Source organism: Carassius carassius, chromosome 35 (genome assembly GCF_963082965.1).
Source record: "Carassius carassius chromosome 35, fCarCar2.1, whole genome shotgun sequence".
NCBI classification, from domain to species: domain Eukaryota; kingdom Metazoa; phylum Chordata; class Actinopteri; order Cypriniformes; family Cyprinidae; genus Carassius; species Carassius carassius.
Genome location: NC_081789.1, coordinates 27,800,934 through 27,823,433, shown reverse-complemented (window position 1 = coordinate 27,823,433; position 22,500 = coordinate 27,800,934). Strand labels below are relative to the sequence as shown.

At 41.3% G+C, this 22,500-nt stretch overlaps 1 protein-coding gene across 1 annotated transcript in view; it reads left to right on the top strand.

Annotated features, from left to right (window-relative positions):
• Positions 1-22,500, top strand: part of LOC132116460 (rho GTPase-activating protein 28-like) — a 34,144-nt gene that overhangs the window by 10,544 nt on the left and 1,100 nt on the right. Inside the window, exons 3-14 of the mRNA XM_059525298.1 lie at positions 4,042-4,262; positions 4,533-4,605; positions 4,910-5,055; positions 5,691-5,856; positions 13,683-13,774; positions 15,065-15,142; positions 15,776-15,935; positions 16,384-16,466; positions 18,040-18,237; positions 18,369-18,503; positions 19,265-19,392; positions 19,469-19,533. Coding sequence (XP_059381281.1) covers positions 4,042-4,262; positions 4,533-4,605; positions 4,910-5,055; positions 5,691-5,856; positions 13,683-13,774; positions 15,065-15,142; positions 15,776-15,935; positions 16,384-16,466; positions 18,040-18,237; positions 18,369-18,503; positions 19,265-19,392; positions 19,469-19,533 — 1,545 coding nt within the window. The remainder of the gene's footprint in view (positions 1-4,041; positions 4,263-4,532; positions 4,606-4,909; positions 5,056-5,690; positions 5,857-13,682; positions 13,775-15,064; positions 15,143-15,775; positions 15,936-16,383; positions 16,467-18,039; positions 18,238-18,368; positions 18,504-19,264; positions 19,393-19,468; positions 19,534-22,500) is intronic.

The following is a 22,500-nucleotide window of genomic DNA, read 5'->3' as shown; positions in this document are numbered from 1 at the left end:
TTTTGTGATCTTAGGGAGCGTGATGGGTTGTAGCGTGGTAGAAGGCTAGTTAGGTACGCAGGAGCTAAACCATTTAGGGCCTTATAGGTAAGTAATGATCATTTGTAACTGATACAGAACTTAATAGGTAGCCAGTGCAGAGACTGTAAAATTGGGGTAATATGATCATATTTTCTTGACCTGGTAAGGACTCTAGCTGCTGCATTTTGGACGACCTGTAGCTTGTTTATTGACGAAGCAGGACAACCACCTAGAAGTGCATTACAATAGTCCAGTCTAGAGGTCATGAAAGCATGAACTAGCTTTTCTGCATCAGAAACAGATAACATGTTTCGTAGCTTGGCAATGTTTCTAAGATGGAAGAATGCAGTTTTTGTAACATTGGAAATATGATTTTCAAAAGACAAATTGCTGTCTAATATAACACCCAGATTTCTGACTGTAGAGGAAGTAACAGTACATCCGTCTAGCTGCAAACTGTAGTCTACTAGATTCTGTGTGGCGTTTTTTGGTCCAATAATTAATATCTCTGTCTTATCCGAATTTAATTGGAGAAAATTATTTGTCATCCAATCTTTTACATTTTTAACACACTCTGTTAGCTTAGATAATTGGGAAGTTTCATCTGGTCTCGTTGAGATATATAGCTGAGTATCATCACCATAACAGTGGAAGCTAATTCCGTATTTTCTAATAATATTACCAAGGGGCAACATGTATATTGAAAATAGAAGGGGACCTAGGACGGATCCTTGTGGCACTCCATATTTTACTGATGATAAATGAGATGACACCCCATTTAAGTAAACAAAATGGTAGCGATCAGACAGGTAGGATCTAAACCATCTTAGAGCCTGCCCTTGAATACCTGTATAGTTTTGTAATCGATCTATGAGTATGTCATGATCTATGGTGTCGAACGCAGCACTAAGATCAAGTAAGACTAGAAATGAGATGCAGCCTTGATCTGACGCAAGAAGCAGGTCATTTGTAATTTTAACAAGTGCAGTTTCTGTGCTATGGTGGGGCCTAAAACCTGACTGAAATTCTTCATACAGATCATTTTTATGCAGGAAGGTGCTCAATTGAGCAGACACAACTTTTTCTAAAATTTTAGACATAAATGGAAGATTTGAAATAGGCCTATAATTTGCCAGTACACTAGGATCTAGTTTTGGTTTCTTAATAAGAGGCTTGATAACCGCCAGCTTGAATGGTTTTGGGACGTGACCTAAAGATAACGACGAGTTAATGATATTGAGAAGCGGTTCTTCGGCTACAGGTAACAGCTCTTTTAGTAGTTTAGTGGGTACAGGATCTAGTAAACATATGGTTTAGATATAGTGATAAGTTTATTTAGCTCTTCCTGTCCTATATTTGTAAAGCACTGCAGTTTATCTTTGGGTGCGATGGATGAAACTGAAGTGTTAGACGCTGTAGAATCTACATTCGCTATTGTATTTCTAATGTTATCTATTTTATCAGTGAAGAAATTCATAAAGTCATTACTATTTAACGTTGGTGGAATATTTGAATCAGGTGGCGTCTGGTAATTTGTTAATTTAGCCACTGTGCTAAATAAAAACCTTGGATTGTTTTGGTTATTTTCAATGAGTTTGTGGATATGCTCTGCCCTAGCAGTTTTTAGAGCCTGTCTATAGCTGGACATACTGTTTTTCTAGTTTAAAGTTAGTTTTTCTCCATTTGCGTTCAAGACTACGAGTTACTTTCTTAAGTGAGTATTACTGTTATACCATGGCACAGTACGTTTTTCTCTAACCTTTTTCAATTTGATGGGGGCAACAGCTTCTAATGTATTAGAGAAAATAGTGCCCATGTTGTCAGTAATTTCGTCTAATTCATGTGTATTTTTGGGTACAAATAGCAGTTGAGATAGATCAGGCAGGTTATTTGCGAATCTTTCTTTGGTGGCTGGAACAATAGTTCTGCCCAGACGGTAACACTGAGACATATAGTTAATATCAGTTATACGCAGCATGCACGATACAAGGAAATGGTCTGTAATATCATCACTTTGAGTTACGATATGTATAGCAGTAAGATCGATTCCATGCGATATAATTAGATCTAGTGTATGATTAAAACGATGAGTGGGCCCGGTGACATTTTGCTTGACTCCAAAGGAGTTTATTAGGTCAGTAAACGCAAGTCCAATGCATCATTTGCATTATCAACGTGAATATTAAAATCTACCATGATTAGCGCCTTATCAACTGTAACTAGAAGGTCTGAGAGGAAATCTGCAAATTCTTTTAGGAATTCTGTATACGGCCCTGGTGGTCTATACACAGTAGCCAGAGCAAGAGATACATTAGATTTCTTTTGCATGTCTGACAGTGTAACATTTAGCAGAAGTATTTCAAAAGTGTTAAACCTGTATCCTGTTTTCTGGGTAACATTGAGAATATCACTATATATTGTTGCAACACCTCCTCCACGACCAGTCTGACGGGGCTCATGCTTATAACAGTAGTTTGGTGGAGTAGACTCATTTAGACCAAAATAATCATTTGGTTTTAGCCAGGTTTCAGTCAAGCAGAGTACATCAAAACTATTATCTGTGATCATTTCATTTACAATAACTGCTTTGGGTGTGAGTGATCTAATATTTATGAGCCCAAACTTTAAAAATTGTTTTTGTTCATTTACTTTACATTTTTCTGGTTTAATTACGATAAGATTTTTTCTAGATCCTACATTATATTTTGACCTCACTATTCGGGGAACAGACACAGTCTTAATAGTTTTTACAGCGCAAGTACTTTTATCATTTAAGCGGGTGGAACAAAAGTCATCATAATAGTTATTAGAGAATTGTCTTACTAGTCACAAGGAGCGAAGTGTCCTGGAGATGTTGTCAGAGAGCAGCTCCGCTCCGATTCTGCTGGGGTGTAATCCATCAGTGCGAAACAGCCTAGGACGCTCCCAGAAAAGATTCCAGTTATTAACAAATAGCAGTTTCTGTTCTTTACACCATGACAGCAACCATTCATTTAAAGCAAAAAGTCTACTGAACCTTTCGTGTCCTCGAGTGTCCTGGGCAGTGGTCCTGACACGACGATCGTCGCCGCGGGCGTCGTGCTGCGAACCGTCTCGATCAGGCTGCTGAAGTCCCTCTTCAGCGTCTCCGTCTGCCGCAGCGTGGTGTCGTTAACCCCGGCGTGAAGCACGACCGCTCTGGGGCTCTCGTCGGCCTTCAGGATCGCGGGTATCTGCGCAGAAACATCGAGAACACAAGCACCAGGCAAACAATGAGTGTGCACTTTACCTTTGCCTGACGTAGCACTTACGTGTCGGATGATGGAGTCTCCGATGATCACAGCGTCGAGTCCTTTCTCACGGAGGGGAGCGAAGCGGTTCCGGATGGAGATGTCGAAGGCAGGAGGGGGAGAAGTCGTCGCCCGGGACCCGGCTCGCGTCCTCCGTTGTGGATGCACCCAGGGTCCGTGGTGTCCCGGCGTCGCAGTGAAGGACATCTGGGAAGATCGCGTCCTGGGTGCACCGGGCCTGCGCAAAGAAACACACGGAGTAGACGTGGTGGGACTGTTAGCAGCACGCTGTATACTTACCCCGGACTTGGTTCATCTGCTTGCATGTACAAAACAGAGGTGTGCTCTGAATTTCGCCTTTTACAAATCCAAGAACTGCACACAGAATGTAAAACGCCTCTCATCTCTTGTTAAACGAAGCACTGCATTCAGAATATCACAAACACATCTCAAAAGAAAACATGTTATGAAATTGAAAACTGAGTCAAAGGCTGAGAATGAGTGTATGGTTTTGTAGATCTGTCGTGTGCTTCTGCTGTTTGAGCGTCAGCTTTCAGAAACTGTGTGACAAGGAAAGATTTTAACCAGGTTGAAAAAAAGGAATATATCAGCGTTTTATCACTTGCTGCAATCGGCATAAAAATAACTGTTGGTCAGTGGAGCAGAGCTGTGTTTTGTCCTCCAGATGGGTGATCGTGTAACTGTGTGATATCATGTGAAGCCTATGGGTGGTGTGTGTTTGATGTTTCAGAGGCGGAGCTTGAGGAGGCGTGGCTGCAGGAGGCGGGGCTCTCCACACTGGTGACAGGAACACAGAGCGATGGGCCAGCAGAGGCTCTTATCTCCACGCTCACACACTCACAGGCCGCTATGGTGAAGAAACGACTGGATAACTACACGCAGACGCTGCGCAAGAGGAACAGGCAGCCCATGAGACACGTGCGAGACGTCTTCTCCACACCCGACGCCTCGGTGAGCACAAACCAGTGCTTCATACCTGGTTCAAATCAAGGGCTAGCTGTACAAAAAGAGTGATGTGGATCAGAATGATCTGGATTTGGAGATTTGGATTTGATCACCCTGATCCAGACACACACTGGATGTCCAAATCTGGATTACTAGAGCTCTAAAGGGACATGATGATGGAGAAAAAAATGCCATTGCATTTACACAAGTAACTACTTCTGATTAGTCCATACCTCATGAATCTGTGTGTGATGATGTGATTTTGTTCTCTTACAGTCTGAACTCACTCCTCCGGTTTCTCCAAACGGACAGATCGCTCTCAAACTGCCGCAGTGGAATCTACCGAAAGGTCGGACACCGCTTGACCCTTTTTACAAGATGTATTTACATTAAGATGCATTCATCCAGCAAACACACAAAAGAGGAATATCACAAACATTTTAGCATGAGACAGTATGTTTACAGTGCATGATGGAAATATAAACTAGATTGGTACACAAAAGCAATGATACAAAGCAGAAAAGAGAAGAAGATGATTATTGTTTAAATTGAGTTTTTATGGAAAGTGGCTGTGTTTATGGTTTCGGTTTATAGTCAAACCAAACTTTATTCAGACATTTCTGAGGTTAGTTCATGTGTATATGTGTGTCCAGTTCCTCCGTGTCCAGCGGACAGCAGCTCTTCAGAGACCATCCTTCTGTCTTTTGACGTGCCGTATTCAGAAGCGGCTCGAGCTCATCGGAGAGACCGTGAATGCCAAGACAGCAGGAGGATCTGTAAAGACGACAGGGATTTACCGGTGCGTTCCATCTGTCATCCCGTCGCTCATCGAATGGGGATTCTTCAAACTGATTCCTTCAAATTTAAAATCATCCATGAATTCAGCATGAGAGTTTTATGTTTACTTCATGTTTATAGCTTTGAATTGCTCACTAAGGCTGCATTTATTTGATCAAAATCCAGTAAAATTTTGAAATATTATTACAATGTAAAACAGCTGTTTTCTATATGAATCTCTGTTAAAATATGCTGCTGTATTTTCAGCATCATTACTCCAATCTTCAGTGTCACATGATCTTCAGAAATCATTCTTATATGAGGATTTGCTGCTCAAGAAGTTATAAAATGTCTTTACTGTCACTTTTGATCAATTTAATGAATTCTTGCTAAATAGAAGTATCAATTTCTTTCAAAAGACAAAAACAGTCTTGCGAACAATAGTGTATATCAGGTCCAAATAAAACAAACGAAACCCTGTCCTTCTTGTGAACACGGGATAGAAAGTTGTCCAGCTCTCTCATGGGGTCTACATAATGCACCTTTTACTGGCAGTGTTTGTTCTGTTGCTTGAAACAAACAAGCAGCATTTACTGAGAGCATCTTCCCTGGATAGTGAGCTTAGATCAGATGTGCTTTTTGTGGTCTGCTCTTCAGAGATTTCAGATCGTGAGGCCCAGACAGGGCTTGACACGGGTGAGCGATCTGTCGTCTGAGGACATCAAGAAGATCACCTGCATCTCCCTGATCGAGCTGACCACCTTCTACGACTTCCTGGGCATCGAGATGAAGAGGAGCCGCGTGGTGCGCAGTAAAGCACGAGGTGCGTGTCGCTTAGATCCAGACTCAGAAACCAAGGAAAAACAGCTTTAAACACCAACAGACAGCAGGATACGATTACTATTCTAAAGCTCCATAAAACATGATGTCCCCATAGTTCATGTCCACAAAAACCATGGTATTACCATAAGTATCCAAAAACATGGTGTTACCATGGTAAATGCCCACAAATACCATAGTATGTGCACAAAACATCACTTTAACTTATTTAAATATTTAAAAAACGTGGTGTTGTCATTGTGAATATCCAGAAAACCTGGTATTATTATAGTAAATGTCCAAAAATCTTTGTTTCCTTAGTAAATGTCCATAAATATGGTGTTATCAGAGTAATTGTGCACAAAACATGGTGTTACCAAAGTAAATGTTCATAAATCATGGCGTTACCGTGGTAAATGTTCATAAAACATGGCGTTACCATGGTAAATGTTCATAAAACATGGTGTTCGTGGTAAATGTTCATAAAACATGGCGTTACCATGGTAAATGTTCATAAAACATGGTGTTCCTTTGGTAAATGTTCATAAAACATGGTGTTCGTGGTAAATGTTCATAAAACATGGCGTTCCTTTGGTAAATGTTCATAAAACATGGCGTTCCTGTGGTAAATGTTCATAAAACATGGTGTTCCTTTGGTAAATGTTCATAAAACATGGCGTTCCTGTGGTAAATGTTCATAAAACATGGTGTTCCTTCGGTAAACGTTCATAAAACATGACGTTACCATGGTAAATGTTCATAAAACATGGCGATACCATGGTAAATGTTCATAAAACATGGTGTTCGTAGTAAATGTTCATAAACCATGGCGTTACCATGGTAAATGTTCATAAAACATGGTGTTCCTTTGGTAAATGTTCATAAAACATGGCGTTCCTGTGGTAAATGTTCATAAAACATGGTGTTCCTTTGGTAAATGTTCATAAAACATGGCGTTCCTGTGGTAAATGTTCATAAAACATGGTGTTCCTTTGGTAAATGTTCATAAAACATGGCGTTACCATGGTAAATGTTCATAAAACATGGCGTTACCATGGTAAATGTTCATAAAACATGGCGTTACCATGGTAAATGTTCATAAAACATGGTGTTCCTGTGGTAAATGTTCATAAAACATGGCGTTCCTGTGGTAAATGTTCATAAAACATGGTGTTCCTGTGGTAAATGTTCATAAAACATGGCGTTCCTGTGGTAAATGTTCATAAAACATGGCATTCCTGTGGTAAATGTTCATAAAACATGGCATTCCTGTGGTAAATGTTCATAAAACATGGCGTACCTGTGTTAAATGTTCATAAAACATGGCGTTCCTGTGGTAAATGTTCATAAAACATGGCATTTCTTTTTTTTTTTTTTTTTACTTTATTTTTATTCTTTTTCCTTTTGAAAATACACAACAACAAAAACAAAACAGCCATAACAACATACAAACACAACTAAACAAAACGGAACAATCGTTTGGTCACTCATACATTCTTACATAAAACAAAATTGGTGAAAGTGTATTATGTCATACATTGGTCAATAAACATGTCATGAAGTTGTAAACACAATCCATTTTTCCCAATACTGCAAATATTTATCCATCTGTAGGTTTAAAGCGAAAGTCATCCTCTCCATACTTTGGACACTGGTAATAATGTCCAGCCATTCAGCCTTTGTTGGGGGTTCAAATTGTAGCCACTTTCGTGTTACAGCTTTCTTGCTGGCTGCTAATAATATCTTTATAAGGTACTTGTCTTTCCTCATCAATTGAGCTGCTAAATTGCCCAGGTAAATTGTAGAAAATGAGCAGTCAATTCCATCACCGAAAATAGAATGTATTACTTGTATTACCTCCTGCCAATATGACTGAATGGCTGGGCAGCTCCAGAATACATGAAAATGGTCTGCCAGCTGTTCCCCACATTTCCTCCAACATAGACCACTTCCCTTCTCGCGAGACTGAATAGATTTTAACTTGGGGGTAACAAAGTATCTAATAAGATTCCGCCAACAAAACTCTCTCCACATACCCGAGCTGGTAGAAGTCGCCTGTACAGAACAAATATTCAGCCAATCTTCCTCTGAAATAACTAGACCAGATTCTTTTTCCCATTTTAATCTAACCTTATTTGTTGATTGTTTCTTTATGGATTGGATGGCTAGGTATAGTTTTGAGATAAGTTTATTATTATCTTTATTTTTATACATGTCAGTAAATAGATCAATTAAATTAGTGTCATGCTTCTCCATGAATCGTATCTCTTTATTAAAATAAGTTCTAGTTTGTAAATACCTAAAAAAATCTAGTTTTCCCAAACCATATTTACCAGAAATCTCCTGAAAGCTATCTAATTCTCCCTTTGATGAGATTGAACTAAAAGAGGTGATGCCAAGCCTATACCAGAGCTGAAACCTCCCATCGGCCCTTGCTGGTTTAAAGTCGGGGTCGAAAGCTATCCATCTTAATAGTCTAGATTGTCTTTCAAGTAACGGCGATTTGCATTCTTTAAACCAGATTCTAAAAGGAACCTTAGTCCACTGATTTAAACTTTTAGAATGCTGTTCATATAAAGGTTTGCTACCCAGCACCGATTGCAATGGAACAGTCAGCTGCGAGATCTCCAAGTCCTTCCACTTTGCTGTATACTCTGGGTTACAGCAGCATGCTAAGGGTTTTAGCTGGGCTGCTTTGAAATAATCTGATAGACACGGCAGTGATCTACCCCCTTTCTCTTTCGGTAGCTGCAGTGTTTTAAATTGAATTCTTGGCCTCCTACCCCCCCATACGAATCTTGAAGTCATTTCATTTCATTTCATTTATCCCACTCATTAAATTGTTTTAAAGGAACTTCAACTGGTAAGGATTGGAAGAGGTATAAGAGTCGGGGGAGCATGTTCATTTTTACTGAATCTATTCTGTTATGCATCTCTAGGGGCAGTTGGGACCACCTATCTATATCTGATCTAATGTTCTTACTTATAGGACCATAGTTGCTATCAAACAATTTAGAAATATCCTTTGTTATTATAATCCCCAGGTACTTAATACTTGGTGAATTCCAATTAAATTTAAATCTACCCAGTATGTCATTCTGAGGGGTGTAGTTATAACTTAAGATTTGTGTTTTTTGAACATTTAATTTATATCCCGAGTAAGTACCGAACTTTTTTAAGACAGACATCAACCTAGGAATACTAACCTCTGGTGCAGTAACAAACAACAAAACATCGTCTGCGTACAGACAAATCTTTTGTTCGAAACCTTGAACCGTAATACCTTTTATCTCCTGTTCGTCTCTAACTGATTGTGCTATGGGCTCAATGAATAAAGCGAAAAGGGCGGGGCTGAGAGGGCATCCCTGGCGGCAGCCTCTTTCCAGGTTAATACTCTGAGTGAGATGCCCGTTGATCCTTATTCTAGCCTTTGGTGATAAGTACAACATTTTGATGCATCTAATAAACTCATCTTTAAAACCGAATCTACTCAATGCCAAATACAGGTACTCCCAGCGAACCGAATCAAATGCCTTCTCGGCGTCTAAACTAAGTACTACTGCTCTGATGTTTCCTTTAGTGACATGATCAAGTACATGCAGCACCCGCCTTATATTATCTTGTGTCTGTCTGTCACGTACGAATCCTGTCTGGTCTGAATCCACTAATTCTGGTATTATATCTTCCAGTCTTTTAGCTAATATCGACGCATATAATTTATAATCCACATTTAGTACAGAAATTGGCCGAAATGCGCTACACTCCTTTTTGTCTTTACCCTCTTTAGGAATAACTGAAATTATTGCCTCACTCCATGTTTTTGGTGGTTCACCCCCTTTTAGTGTATAGTTAAAACAATCAAAAAGTATAGGGACTAATTGATCTTTTAAAGCCTTATACCACTCGGATGGAAAGCCATCTGTTCCCGGCGCTTTATTAACTTTTAATCTAGAAATTGCTTTCCCTATTTCTTCCTTTGTGATCTCTGCCATTAGGGCTTTATTTTGTACTTCACCTATAGAGGGTAAGTCAAGTGATTCTAAAAATAAATGCATTTCCTGTGAGCTAGTTGTATTTGGTTCCTTGTATAGATTTTTATAGTAATTTTCAAAAATATTGTGAATATCTTCTTGCTTATGACAATTGTTTTTGGTTTTGGGATCCCTAATTTCATATATAGTATTATCAGCCTGTTGCTTCCTTAACCTCCATGCCAACAGCTTCAAAGCCTTAGGGCCATTTTCATAATATCTCTGTTTAATGAATTTAGCCTTTTTCTCTAATTCTTCCTCATATAATTTATTTATTTCCTTTTTAACATTGTTTATTTGATTAAATATATGTATTTTTTTCTTCTCAACATGTTCTCTCTCTAAGAGGCTCAGATTTTCTTGTAGTTCAAGCAGCCTTCTACTTCTTTTCTTTTTTCTATACGATGTGAGAGCTATGAGTTTTCCTCTGATCACTGATTTTAAGGCGTCCCACAGGACACTAGGTGATACTTCCCCGTTATCGTTGTTATCCATATAATCCACCAGTTCTTTTTGGACGTATTCCTTACATGTACTGTCATTCAAAATGCTTGTATTAAGTCGCCACAAAATATCCTTCTTTTTATTATCTAAATGCAGGGTCAAGTAGACAGCGGAGTGGTCAGAGATATCTCTGACTCCTATCTTGCAATCTATAATTCTGTGTCTGTCTGATTGAAAAATAAAAAAATAATCAATTCTTGAATAAACATCTTGACTTGCAGAGTAGAATGTGAATTGTTTGTCTGTTGGGTGGAGATCCCTCCACACATCAATCAGTCCCATCTCCATCAAAAGTTTTTTCGTTATACTAGCTCTAGAAGTTAACCTCTTTAGTGCATTAGAAGAATCGAGTTTAGGCTGTATTTGGGTGTTCCAGTCTCCTCCACATATTAAAACCCCAGAGGATTCAGAAGCAATTAACTGAAAAATTTCATTTAATACAGGAATTGTCCTGCTCAGGGGCTATGTATACATTAACTAGTGTAACTTCTTTCTGATCTAGAAATCCCTTAACCAAAACATACCGTCCCTCTTTATCAGTAAATTCAGAAACCACTTGAAATTTTACACTATTAGAGATTAGTATTGCTACCCCTCTTCTTTTCCCTTTCTTATAGGATGAGTAAAATACATTCTTAAACCCTAGTTTTTTTTAATTTTTCGTGCTCTGCATTGTTGAAATGAGTCTCCTGCCAAAATATGATATGTAACTTTTCCTTTTTCATCTTTGCAATAGCCTTGCTTCTCTTAATTGGGTTGTGTAAACCATTTACGTTTAGGGTTATCACCCTATATTCCTGACACTGCATTTAAACCACAGCAAGACACTGTTTGTAAACCACATTATTGGTGACCAAACCTGAACTATATTAGAACTATATAACAAAATGAGAACATCACAAAAACAAAAAATAAACCAGCAAATCAAAAAACATAGGTAGACCTCCATTGTGAAGTATTAACACTTCGTGATGTGGGGGGAATAGTCCAGCAGCTAACCACCAGAGCCCCCCTTCAGTGCAATCTATAGTACACTCAAGGATGTACTGTGCACTTAGAAAAGTCAAAAACATAAGTACCCGTACTTGTCGGTCAACTATTCTCATTAAAGGCTAAGGTTGATTCTGAACAGTTAAATTGTATATTTAATAAAACCTTGTCCCTTGGTGCTAATGTCATTAATGCATTAGTGTCCATAACCATACAACCGCTTGATGTTTTTTGCTCATATTATGCAGTCACTTAACGATCTGTTGTCACCCGAATCCAACGTTACCTTAATGGCTTTAACGATAGATCTATCTTGGCCGGTGAAAACTCTGTAGCTTCTCCTTGATCCAATCCTGGCGGGACTGCCGATTTGCCATGTTCGCGCTCGTTGATCGTTGCCAGACGACCTTCTGTGCTTTTTCCGCAGCCTCAGCGGTTTTCTCCCACTCAATCGGGAATCCCCTCTTCTTCAGATCCTCTGCTGCTTCCGATGCATTTCCATAAGTAACTGGCCCACTCTCAAAAAAGACTCGCAGTTTCGCTGGCGGCGGTGTTTGAAAACGTTTTCCTTTTTCTCGGAGAACCCTCCTAATCTGTGTATACGCCTTCCTTTTTGCTAGCGTTTCTGCAGGATAGTCATGATCGAAGTAAATCCTCCTGTCGCTGTGGTATATCTCCTTTTTCTTCCACGCAGAACGTAGAACCATCTCTTTAATTTTAAACTGCTGGAAGTACACAATCAGCGATCTGGCTTGCGCCTCTCTGGGCGGTCTGGGGCCGAGTGCTCTGTGGCATCGTTGGATACCAAGGTCAACGTCAGCAAGGGGTTCCAGCTCTTTTCTAATAAAGTTCTCTATGAACTGGAATATGTTGTTTCCCTCGGTTCCCTCCGGGATCCCGTAAATGCGAACATTGTTACGCCTTGAGCGTGCTTCCAAGTCCGTTAGCTTTAACTGCAAACTGTCCTGAGCTTGTAGTGACTGGCTCAGTGCCTCTCTAAAGTCCACGGACCACTCTTCAGTTTCGGCTATCCGAGCCTCGGCCTCACTCACTCTGTCAGTAGTGGTTTTTAGATCGGTTGCGACCTCGTTAAGCTTCTGATGGATTTCCTCTCGAATGTCCGCTAGCTCCTTTTTCAAGTCGTCTCTGATTCTATCTCGAAAGTTACTCAGTTCAGTCTTCATCTCCGTTGACATCATCTTTATATCTGTGCGGATGGCGGCGAAATTAACTTCCATATCCACCGCTGTTGATTTGGCATTTTGTCCACGTGCGCCATCACTCTCTCCTTGTTCCTCGACCATGACACCCTCCGTCGTTATTTTTTCACCCTTCTCCGCCTTCCCAAACTGCTTTCCTTTGCCTTTCCTGTGCTTTTCCCCTTCCATCACTGATTATTAAAAAATTAAGTCTTACAAATATTCAAATTGGGGAATAAACTCCGACCGAGCGGGAGTGCGGGATTATGCGGCCATACGCTTCGGATTACCACCGGAAGTCCCAAAACATGGCATTTCTGTGGTAAATTTTCATAAAACATGGCATTCCTGTGTTAAATGTTCATAAAACATGGCATTCCTGTGGTAAATGTTCATAAAAAATGGCGTTTCTTTATGGTAAATGTTCATAAAATATGGCGTTCCTGTAGTAAATTTTCATAAAACATTGGGTTACCATGGTAAATGTTCATAAAACATTGCGTTCCTGTGGTAAATGTTCATAAAACATGGCATTGCCATAGTAAATGTTCATAAAAAATGGTGTTACCATTGTAAATGTGCACTAAAACCATGGTATTAACATAGTAATTGTGTAAAACATGGTGTTACCATAGTAAATGCCTAGATCACATGGCATAGTCATTTTTGAATATGGAGAAAATATGGTGTTACCATAGTAAATATAGAAAAAAACGTGGTGTTGCCATAGTGAATATCCAGAAAACCTGGTATTATTATAGCAAATGTCAAAAAATAATTGTTTCCTTAGTAAATGTCCATAAATATGGTGTTATCATAGTAATTGTGCACAAAACATGGTCTTACCATAGAAAATGTTCATAAAACATGCCGTTACCATGGTAAATGTTCATAAAACATGGCGTTACCGCGGTAAATGTTCATAAAACATGGCGTTCCCGTGGTAAATGTTCATAAAACATGGCGTTCCCGTGGTAAATGTTCTTAAAAGATGGCGTTCCCATGGGATATGTTCATTTTGAATATGGAGAAAACATGGTGTTACTATAGTAAATGTCAGAAACCATGTAAAACTGTCTGTAAATGCTGTCGTTTTGTTCCCACAGACAGCGGCATATTCGGCGTTCCTCTCAATACGTTGCTGGAAAACGACCAGAAGAAATACCCCGGTTCCAGAGTTCCTCTGGTTTTCAAGAAGGTACATTCATCTGTCATTCTTTGGTTGTTAGAAACGAGGCTGGAATGTTGTGATGGAGATTGCAAGTGCTGGGTTTTCTGGAAAGTTCCCAGTCAGCACTTCTCATGGCTCAGATACTCATCCCTCCCGCATCCTTGGATGGAGCAAATCTAACTTATCCTGACCCCACGGCCCACGCTCATCTCCGTTACAGAGGATTTCCAAAAAAACAAGGGCAGTGACCAGAAGTGCTTTGGTTTGTTTTACACGCCTGCGTTGACCTCTGTGTTAAGTGGAATGATGGAGGCCGTCTATTGTTTCACTGGAGAGAGATTTACTGAGGAAACACTTAGAAACACAGAGACAGAGGATTAAAATAGATGCTTTAAAAAACCTTCAGCAGTGAATCGCTCACCCTGAGATTCTTCCAGCGTTGCAGCACCTCCAGCAATTGTGTTGGGTAACTCGAGAGCTGACGGGAAGATACGGAGACCCCCGCTGGTAGAAAGCCCCCACACACATCTGAGTCTGATGATCTTATCAATGACTGATAAAGACTCTGTGTGTCTGAATGAGCTGGAATCTCAATCATCTCTGGAAGAAAACAACAGCACACAGACGGCGTTCTGCTGCTGTTTACAAGACACTTCAAGCTACTTTAAACAATACTGTGGAATTACCATGGTACATGTTCAAGAAAACATGGTTTTCCAATAGGAAATTTCCAGAAAACAATGTAACTGTAGTAAATTTCCGGAATACATGGTGTTACCACTGTAAATTTCTAGACTACATAATCTTGTCAGTGTGAATATCCAGAAAACATGTTGTTACCATAGTAAATGTCCAGAAAATATGGTGTTGGAGTACTACATTTTTCACAAAACATGGTGTTTGCCATAATAAATTTCCAGAAAAACATAGTTCTACCATAGTAAATGTCCAGAAACTATGGTGTTACCATAGTGAATATCCAAAACACATGGTTTTACCATAGAAAGAGTCCAAAAAAACATGGTGTTACCATAGAAAAAGTAAAAAAAACATGGAGTTACCATAGTAAATATTCCGAAAAATATGGTGTTACCATAGTAAATATCCATAAAACATGATGTTACCATGGTAAATTTCCAGATGACATGGTGTTAACACAATAGATGTCTGGAAAGCGTGGTGTTACTGTGGTAAATGTCTGGAAAACATGGTTTTGGAGTACTAAATTTAAAAAAAAAACATGGTGTTTAGGTGCTAAAACCCAGCATGTATGCTTGTGTATCTCATGTGTTGCTGATGTGGTGTTCCTGGTTTCAGTTATTGTCTAAACTGGAGCAGACGGGCTTACAGACGGAGGGGATTCTCAGGGTCCCAGGATCAGCGTCCAGAGTGAAGGTAAATGATCCGAATCATTCACACAGCAGACATCAGCTTCATTCTGAGAAATGAAGATAGAAAGTCAAATCATACTTGTATTGTTCAAGACATGCTGCCGCTTTAAGAGAGTTAACGTGATGTCGAGAGCGCCGAATATGCTACATTTGCTCCAGATTCACAAGGTGTGCAATATGACCATTTTTGCCAAAAATTTTTGGGAAATTTTTTTGCTTATTACCCACTGGTAATATCAGTCCCAACTTGTAAAGTTTCTCAAAGTTTGAATGAAATCCAGTCAATAGTGCCTCCTTCAAAAAGTCAGGAGATGTTAGAGATGTGCAGATTCTCTAAATTCAGTTTTGGGTTGATAGAGAGGGTAGTCCGTGTCTGTAAATTCCAGTAGCATCTGCTCTTTCAGAACAGTCCACGAATCCTAGCAATCTTTCCTTCTCTGTGTACCTCACACACAGCCATTTGTTCCCATTTGAAACTGCCTGCTTTGTCCACTAGAATATAGTTTTAACCCATATTTTACGCCATATCATAGCTAGTCCGCATGTTGATGTCAGATCCTGGAATGCTGTTGTATATCTGAAAGAGTCGTGTAAACAGCAAGGTACTTTATTGAAGATGGTTTGTGTTTGTCCTCAGCATCTGCGTCAGGAGCTGGAGCTGAAGTTCTACGAGGATCGTTTCGACTGGGATCAGGTGCGTCAGAACGACGCGGCGGGTTTGTTGAAGATGTTCATCCGCGAGCTGCCGTATCCTCTGCTGACCCAACAGCACCTGCCGGCGTTCACAGCCGCTCAGAGTGAGTCTGGACATCCACACCTGCGTCTCTTCACGAGCTCCGTTTACACACAAAGTGCTGAATTTCAAGATATAGATCACCCAAAGATTACAATTCTCTCAGTAATCACCCTCATGTCGTTCCAAACCTTTAATGAGATCGGTGCGCTGGTTAGTCCTCTATTGGTCCCATACTGCAAAGCCACATGACTTTTTTGATGCACATGGAGGAATTTACTGAGCAAATGCATTTCCATTTCACATTATTCGCGTTAACCCTTTCTTGCACAAGTCAAAAACCACCTCAAGTGAGCGTAAAAACTTTTTTGCAAATTAAGGGGATTTTTATTCAGAATGTTGAGTTTCAATCACTGGTTTCTGATGTGATAATTCAAAATGCACATACTGTAGAAACAGGGTGAAGGAAACATAGTTGAGTGTTCATTGAGAATCATCTGTCTGTCTGTCAGGTATCTCATCACCCAAACATCAGATTCAAGCTCTTCATCTTCTCATCATGCTGCTTCCTGAAGCTAACAGAGACACACTGAAGGTCTGTTCACCTCATCATCACGCTCACAAACGCTTCCTGATGCACAAAACTACACAACTGTACTTTAAGCAGTTCTTAAGATCCTTGACCCCTCATTGTCAGTATCTGAACACCATCAAAGATATTTCTAACATTTTATTCAAAGAAAGTAGTGGCGATATATTAAAATATACAATTATTATAAATAATAAGAATACTAAATCCCATACTTTTAGCAACTGAATATTATTTGTGGAAAATTGTATTATATTAAACTAAAACTAAAAACCATTAAAATAAAATAAAATAAAAAGTTCAATGAAATAAAATAAAAAATGACTTAAAATATTACTCAAAATACTCAAAATATTATAGAGCTCGACAAAATGTGTTCTCAAATGAAAATGTATTAAATAATAATAAATAAAATATATGATTTCAGCTTACATCTTTTTAGCTGTTTGATTCTATTTAAACCTTATTTTATCTTAAAAGTAATTTTAAGCCACATTTTGGCCCCCCTGGAAGTGTGCTAAGGGTGGCTCCCAGACCCCCGCTTGAGAACTGCAATTTAGAAAGACCGGGTTAAATACAGTACATATATATAAATAAAAACAAAACATTTACTGACCCTAAACTTTTGAGCGGAAGTAATAAGCAATAATGATAAAAAAAATTCAGCTTTCATCACAAGAATAAATTATATTGAACAATATATTCACATAGTAAACACTTATTTTACATTATAATAATATTTATAAAATGTTTTACTGCATTTTTTATTAAATAAATGCAGCCTTGATGAGCAAAAGAAACATTAAAAATCATACTGATCTCAAACCTTTGAAAGGGAATGTCGTCTAAAAGTGCAGGTGTTTTTCTGTGTGTTAGTGTGAGCTAGTGCATGTATGTATGGATTGTCCCTGTTTAGATAGTGGAGTAAACGTGTGTTTGTGTGGGTAAAGTATTGACATGAGCATGTTCTCAGGTGAAGCTGATGAACCGGTCACACAGGCCGCAGTAACCTGTGATAACACACACACACATAGGTTTGACGTCATGCGTTTAGTGCCCATATTCTCTTCAGTGCTGATTCAGTTTGATCTCTGCTGAAATCAGCTAATAATGCAGTGTTGATGCACTAGAGCCAGCAACGCCAAGGTCACGGGTTCGACTCCCAGGGAACGAATAAACTTCAAATGCAATGCGAGTGGAATGAATGCATGTGAATGTGAACATTTGCAGTGAAGTCACTGGAACTTTCTGTGTGGAGATTGTCAGATTTTTCTCTCTAGTAATATAAACCTCTAAGCAAAAAAAGGTATAGTTCACCCCAAAATGAAAATTCTGTCATTAAATACTCACCCTCATGTCATTCCAAACCTGTAAGACCTTCGTTCATCTTCAGAACACAGAGTAAGATATTACTGAAGAAATCCGAGAGCTCTCTGACCCTCTATAGACAGCAAAGTAAGGACGTTAAATCGTTAAAACAGTAAATGAAGGCAAATTAACCCTTTAAGTACATTATGGAAGTGTCGTTTCTTTTGTTGTAACATGTCGTTGGAGGGTGATGTTTGCCGTTTGTTCTCAGGCTCTTCTGGAGTTCCTCAGAAAGGTGGTGGCGTACGAGGAGAAGAACCGCATGAGTCTGTGGAACGTCTCTATGATCGTGGCGCCGAACCTCTTCACGTTCCGCGGGAAGAACGTCAAGCAGGAGGAGATGCATGGTGCGGTCGCTGCGGCTCAGCTCGTGCGTCTCCTCATTACCCATCAGGACCTGCTGTGGACGGTGAGCACCAGTGACATCATCAGCTGCGCTCATGAATATTAATGAGGAGTCATAACTGATTGGCTGACACTGATACACAAGTGCAGGGAGCGTCGTTGTGACCCATGTTTGTCCACTCCTCATATCTGCAGGTCCCGTGTTTTCTGATCTCACATGTCCGGAAAATGAACGAAGCCGCCGCGATCAAGAAAACACCGACTTCAGAGAAGAGCAAACGCAGGCTACTGAAGAGATGGAACATGGAGAAGGAGCGCGAGCGCAGTGAAGTGAGTGCTCATGGGATTGCTTCTTTGATCAAGGCGTAATGCCTCAGAGGAGTAGTACCTATAACCATCAGCTCTTCTCTTCTGCACAATAATAACGACAGAGACTTCAACGTAACAGAAACTCTTTCAAATGTCAACTATAACTAAACATTAAAAGATGTTTCCCTTCACTCAAAAACACATAAAATAGCAGTATTTACTCTCCAATTAAGATGTTTAACGTTTTTTAAAAGTTCATCTTATTTTGACTTAAAACGCTGCGTTTTTTAGAACGCGAGATGCCGCAAAAGATGCAAAAGTAGAAAGTAGCGCAGCTTTCTGCTGGTTTCAAGGGTAATGGCTGTATTTTCTGCAGTTTAGCGCCATCTGCTGTCAGAGAGTGAATGTGCGTCTCTCACAAGTTCCTCCATGTGTTTCTCATGCGTGCTTGTTTACATCAGAGCACACACACTCTTTCTGAATCAAAATGCATTCTGAGTAATTTGTAATATATAATTATTCGCTGTATGCCCATGATAACAATACCATGCATATTCATTGCCGTAATATATTGCATTACTGAATACCAGCACATGCCTAATCTGGATGAAACTATAAAATGGTTTCCTTGTTTAGTTGTGAATCCGTTGATTGATTCATTCATAAAGATTTGGCGCCACCTTCTGGATACAAACGCACACTTTTAGCGGAGTGATACAAATGGTGAAAAGTCTCTGTGATTATTGGAACTAATTAAAAGGAAACCTGTCTGTATTCCTCAGGTCACTGACCTTCGCGACGGGGTCATCAGAGTTCACGCGCCGCTCCACGCCAAGGTTTCCATGGCGATTCAACTGAACGCCGAGATGAAGGCCAGAGACATAATGGCGCGCTTCGACGTCGAGAACGGGTGAGTGAACAAACGAACGAGCGAACACAGTGGTCATGTGACTGAACCGATGTTAACCGATGAATGCTGATTACAGACGCAGCTCACACAGCATCAGTCGAAGACAGAGACAGCATCTGTTTGAGACCGGAGGAAACATCGGTGAGTCCAACCTTATTAATAATAATAATCATAATAGTAGTCCAACCAAAAATTATTCAGACAGCAGATATAATTAACTGTATAATTGCTATTTGTGAGTAAGAAACCGTTTAAAAATCCTGGTAATAAAAGATAAACCGTGAACCATTGTTACTTTTAGTGTTTTTTTGTGTTGTTGTTGATGTTTTGTATAAGTTTATATTTAATTTAACTTTAATTCTACACTTTTAGTTATTTTGCTGCATTTTGTTATTAATATTAGTTATAATTATTAATTTTTATTTTATATGTTAGAAGAACAGTCATCAGTTTTAGTGATGATGCAGAAAAATCTAAACATAATTCTGACTTTATAAATTGAAGTTATGACAAAAATTGACTGTCAAAATAATTGGCAAGAAAAAACGTACTCTGTTACTAGCGTAACCTCGGTTCCCTGAGATGAGGGAACGAGTACTGCGTAAGCTAGCTTACGCTATGGGAAAAGGTCCCCTTTCTCGAGAATATGAAGCCAAAAATTATCCTTAATTTTTAAATAATGTAAAACGCAGTGCTGCAGCACAGCAGACCCAAGCGAAGCGGCTCGCGCGCTTATTGGCTGTGCTGCGGCAACTGCAGCAACCTATGGTGAGGCGGCGGAGAGGAACGCGCTTCGCGCCCATTGGACGTCAGAGCGCGCCAAAATAGGCGTGGCTGGAACTATATAAGCCACCGCTTCACCATAGGGATCAGGTTTTAAATCGACTGAAGCGATCACCCGGTCCGAGCACATAGCACGGCAGGTTACGCAGTACTCGTTCCCTCATCTCAGGGAACCGAGGTTACGCTAGTAACCGAGTACGTTCCCTTTCGAGAGTACTCTCGTACTGCGTAAGCTAGCTTACGCTATGGGAACACAATGTAAAACGCCGTGCGTGCTCGGGAACTTCGACCTGTCACAGCCCAAGGCGAGAGCCCGGGGCTTTATAGCAGGAGAAATCCCAGTCCCAACAGCCAACCTTAGTGAGCTTTATATAGGGAACGAAAAAAGGGGGACGTGATAAGGCTTAGCACGTCTATATAGAAAGTACCCTGGCCTGCAGGGCAGGGACTTGCAGATTATAGAATCTAATAAATGTGGACGGAGAGGCCCAGCCTGCCGCCGCACAGATATCATCCAGTGGTATCCCGCAGGACCACGCCCATGACGAGGCCATACCTCGGGTGTAATGGGCTCTGATGCCGAACGGGCAGTGAAGGCCTTTAGATTTGTAAGCCAGCGAGATAGTGTCTACTATCCATCGCGATAGGCTTTGCTTCGTGGTGGCGAGACCTCGGGTGCGCCCACCAAAGCATATGAAGAGCTGGTCCGACCTCCTGAATAAGGCGGAGCGCGCAATATAGGTTTTGAGAGCCCTGACGGGGCAGATGAAGCTCGCGTTGCTTTCGTCGCTTTGCGAGGAAAGGGCTGACAGCGAGATGACCTGCGCTCTGAACGGTGTTGAGAGCACCTTGGGGACATAGCCGTGTCTTGGTCTGAGAATGACTCTGGAGTCATTAGGCCCAAACTCGAGACAGTCAGCGCTTACAGATAGCGCATGTAAATCCCCCACTCGCTTGACTGAGGCCAGAGCCAGTAGAAAAGCGGTTTTGAACGAAAGAAGCTTCATATCGACAGACTGAAGCGGTTCAAAAGGGGGGCCTTTTAAGGCCTCTAGGACCGTAGACAGGTCCCAGGAAGGGATTGAAGGGGGTCGGGGAGGGTTCATCCGACGAGCTCCCTTAAGGAAACGAATGACCAGTTCGTTTTTTCCCAGTGATAGGCCGGCCACTGGAGCATGAGAAGCTGCAATGGCTGCCACATACACTTTGAGCGTAGACGGGGATCTGCCCACATCTAAACGCTCGTAGAGTTTGCGGCTCGTAGAGCGAGAGCGGTGCTGGGTTTTGGTCGCTGGGCGAGACTGTAAGTCTGGCTGCGATGGCTTCGAGGTCTGAGGGGGCGGCGCATTTCTACGGCGTCCCGCAGCAGAGCTAGAGCGTTTCGGCAGGAAGTGTCTCATTGCCTGTGACGTTTTCTGAGCCTCAGTGAAGCGTTCAGCGAAACCCTTAACCGACTGGCCAAAGAGGCCGGAAGGCGAGATAGGAGAGTCAAGAAAGGCGGATTTGTCGGCGTCTTTCATCTCCGTGAGCGTGAGCCAGAGGTGTCGCTCTAAAACAGCGAGGCTTGCCATTGGATGGATGCACAGGCTTCGACCGCCATCCTGCGGCTGAGGGCGGGCAGAGGTGTGCAGCAATAGCCTCCTCGAGAGGGGGGAGGCTCTCGTAACCGTGGTCTCGGGCGCCGTCGACAGAGGAGAGCGCTGACGAGACAGAAGTCTTCAAGCGTGCGGAGAATGGGGCTTTCCACGACTTCGTGAGTTCATCGTAAACTTCCGGGAAGAAGGGGGCGTTTCTTTGCGGAGGGGCCGAAGGGTGCCCCTGCAAGAACCATTCGTCCAGCCTGCTTTTAGCGGGCTCGTCTGGAGGAGACCAGTCGAGCTGAAGGTCGCTGACAGCCCTTGTAAGCACGCGAGTAAGCTCCGTGTCGATATCAGCGCGTTGTCCAGTGCAGCTGGGTGCTGTGGGGGGGGGGGGGGTCCGCAATGGAGCCCGACCATTCCTCACTACTGGACGCGACGAGAGAAAGGCTGTCGTGTCTGTCCTCTTCCGCCTCAGGCGCTCCGAAGGAGAAGGGGGCGCTGGTGAGCAGGGACTGACGCTTTTTTCTGGAGAAAAAAGTGTGATGCAGCGGCAAACACACTAACTTTGTAAAGGATATAGTCACGCCGGATGGCGCAGCAGGAAGCGAGTGCTGAAGGCGGCGTCGAGATGAAGCACGAGCCGGCTTCCTCAGATCTGTGTTGCAGTGCTATCCCGCTGAGAGGCTTTTTCGACGGCGTGTAGAGGCTTCTCCGGAGAAGACAGCGAAGTGCAGGTGAGATCGCT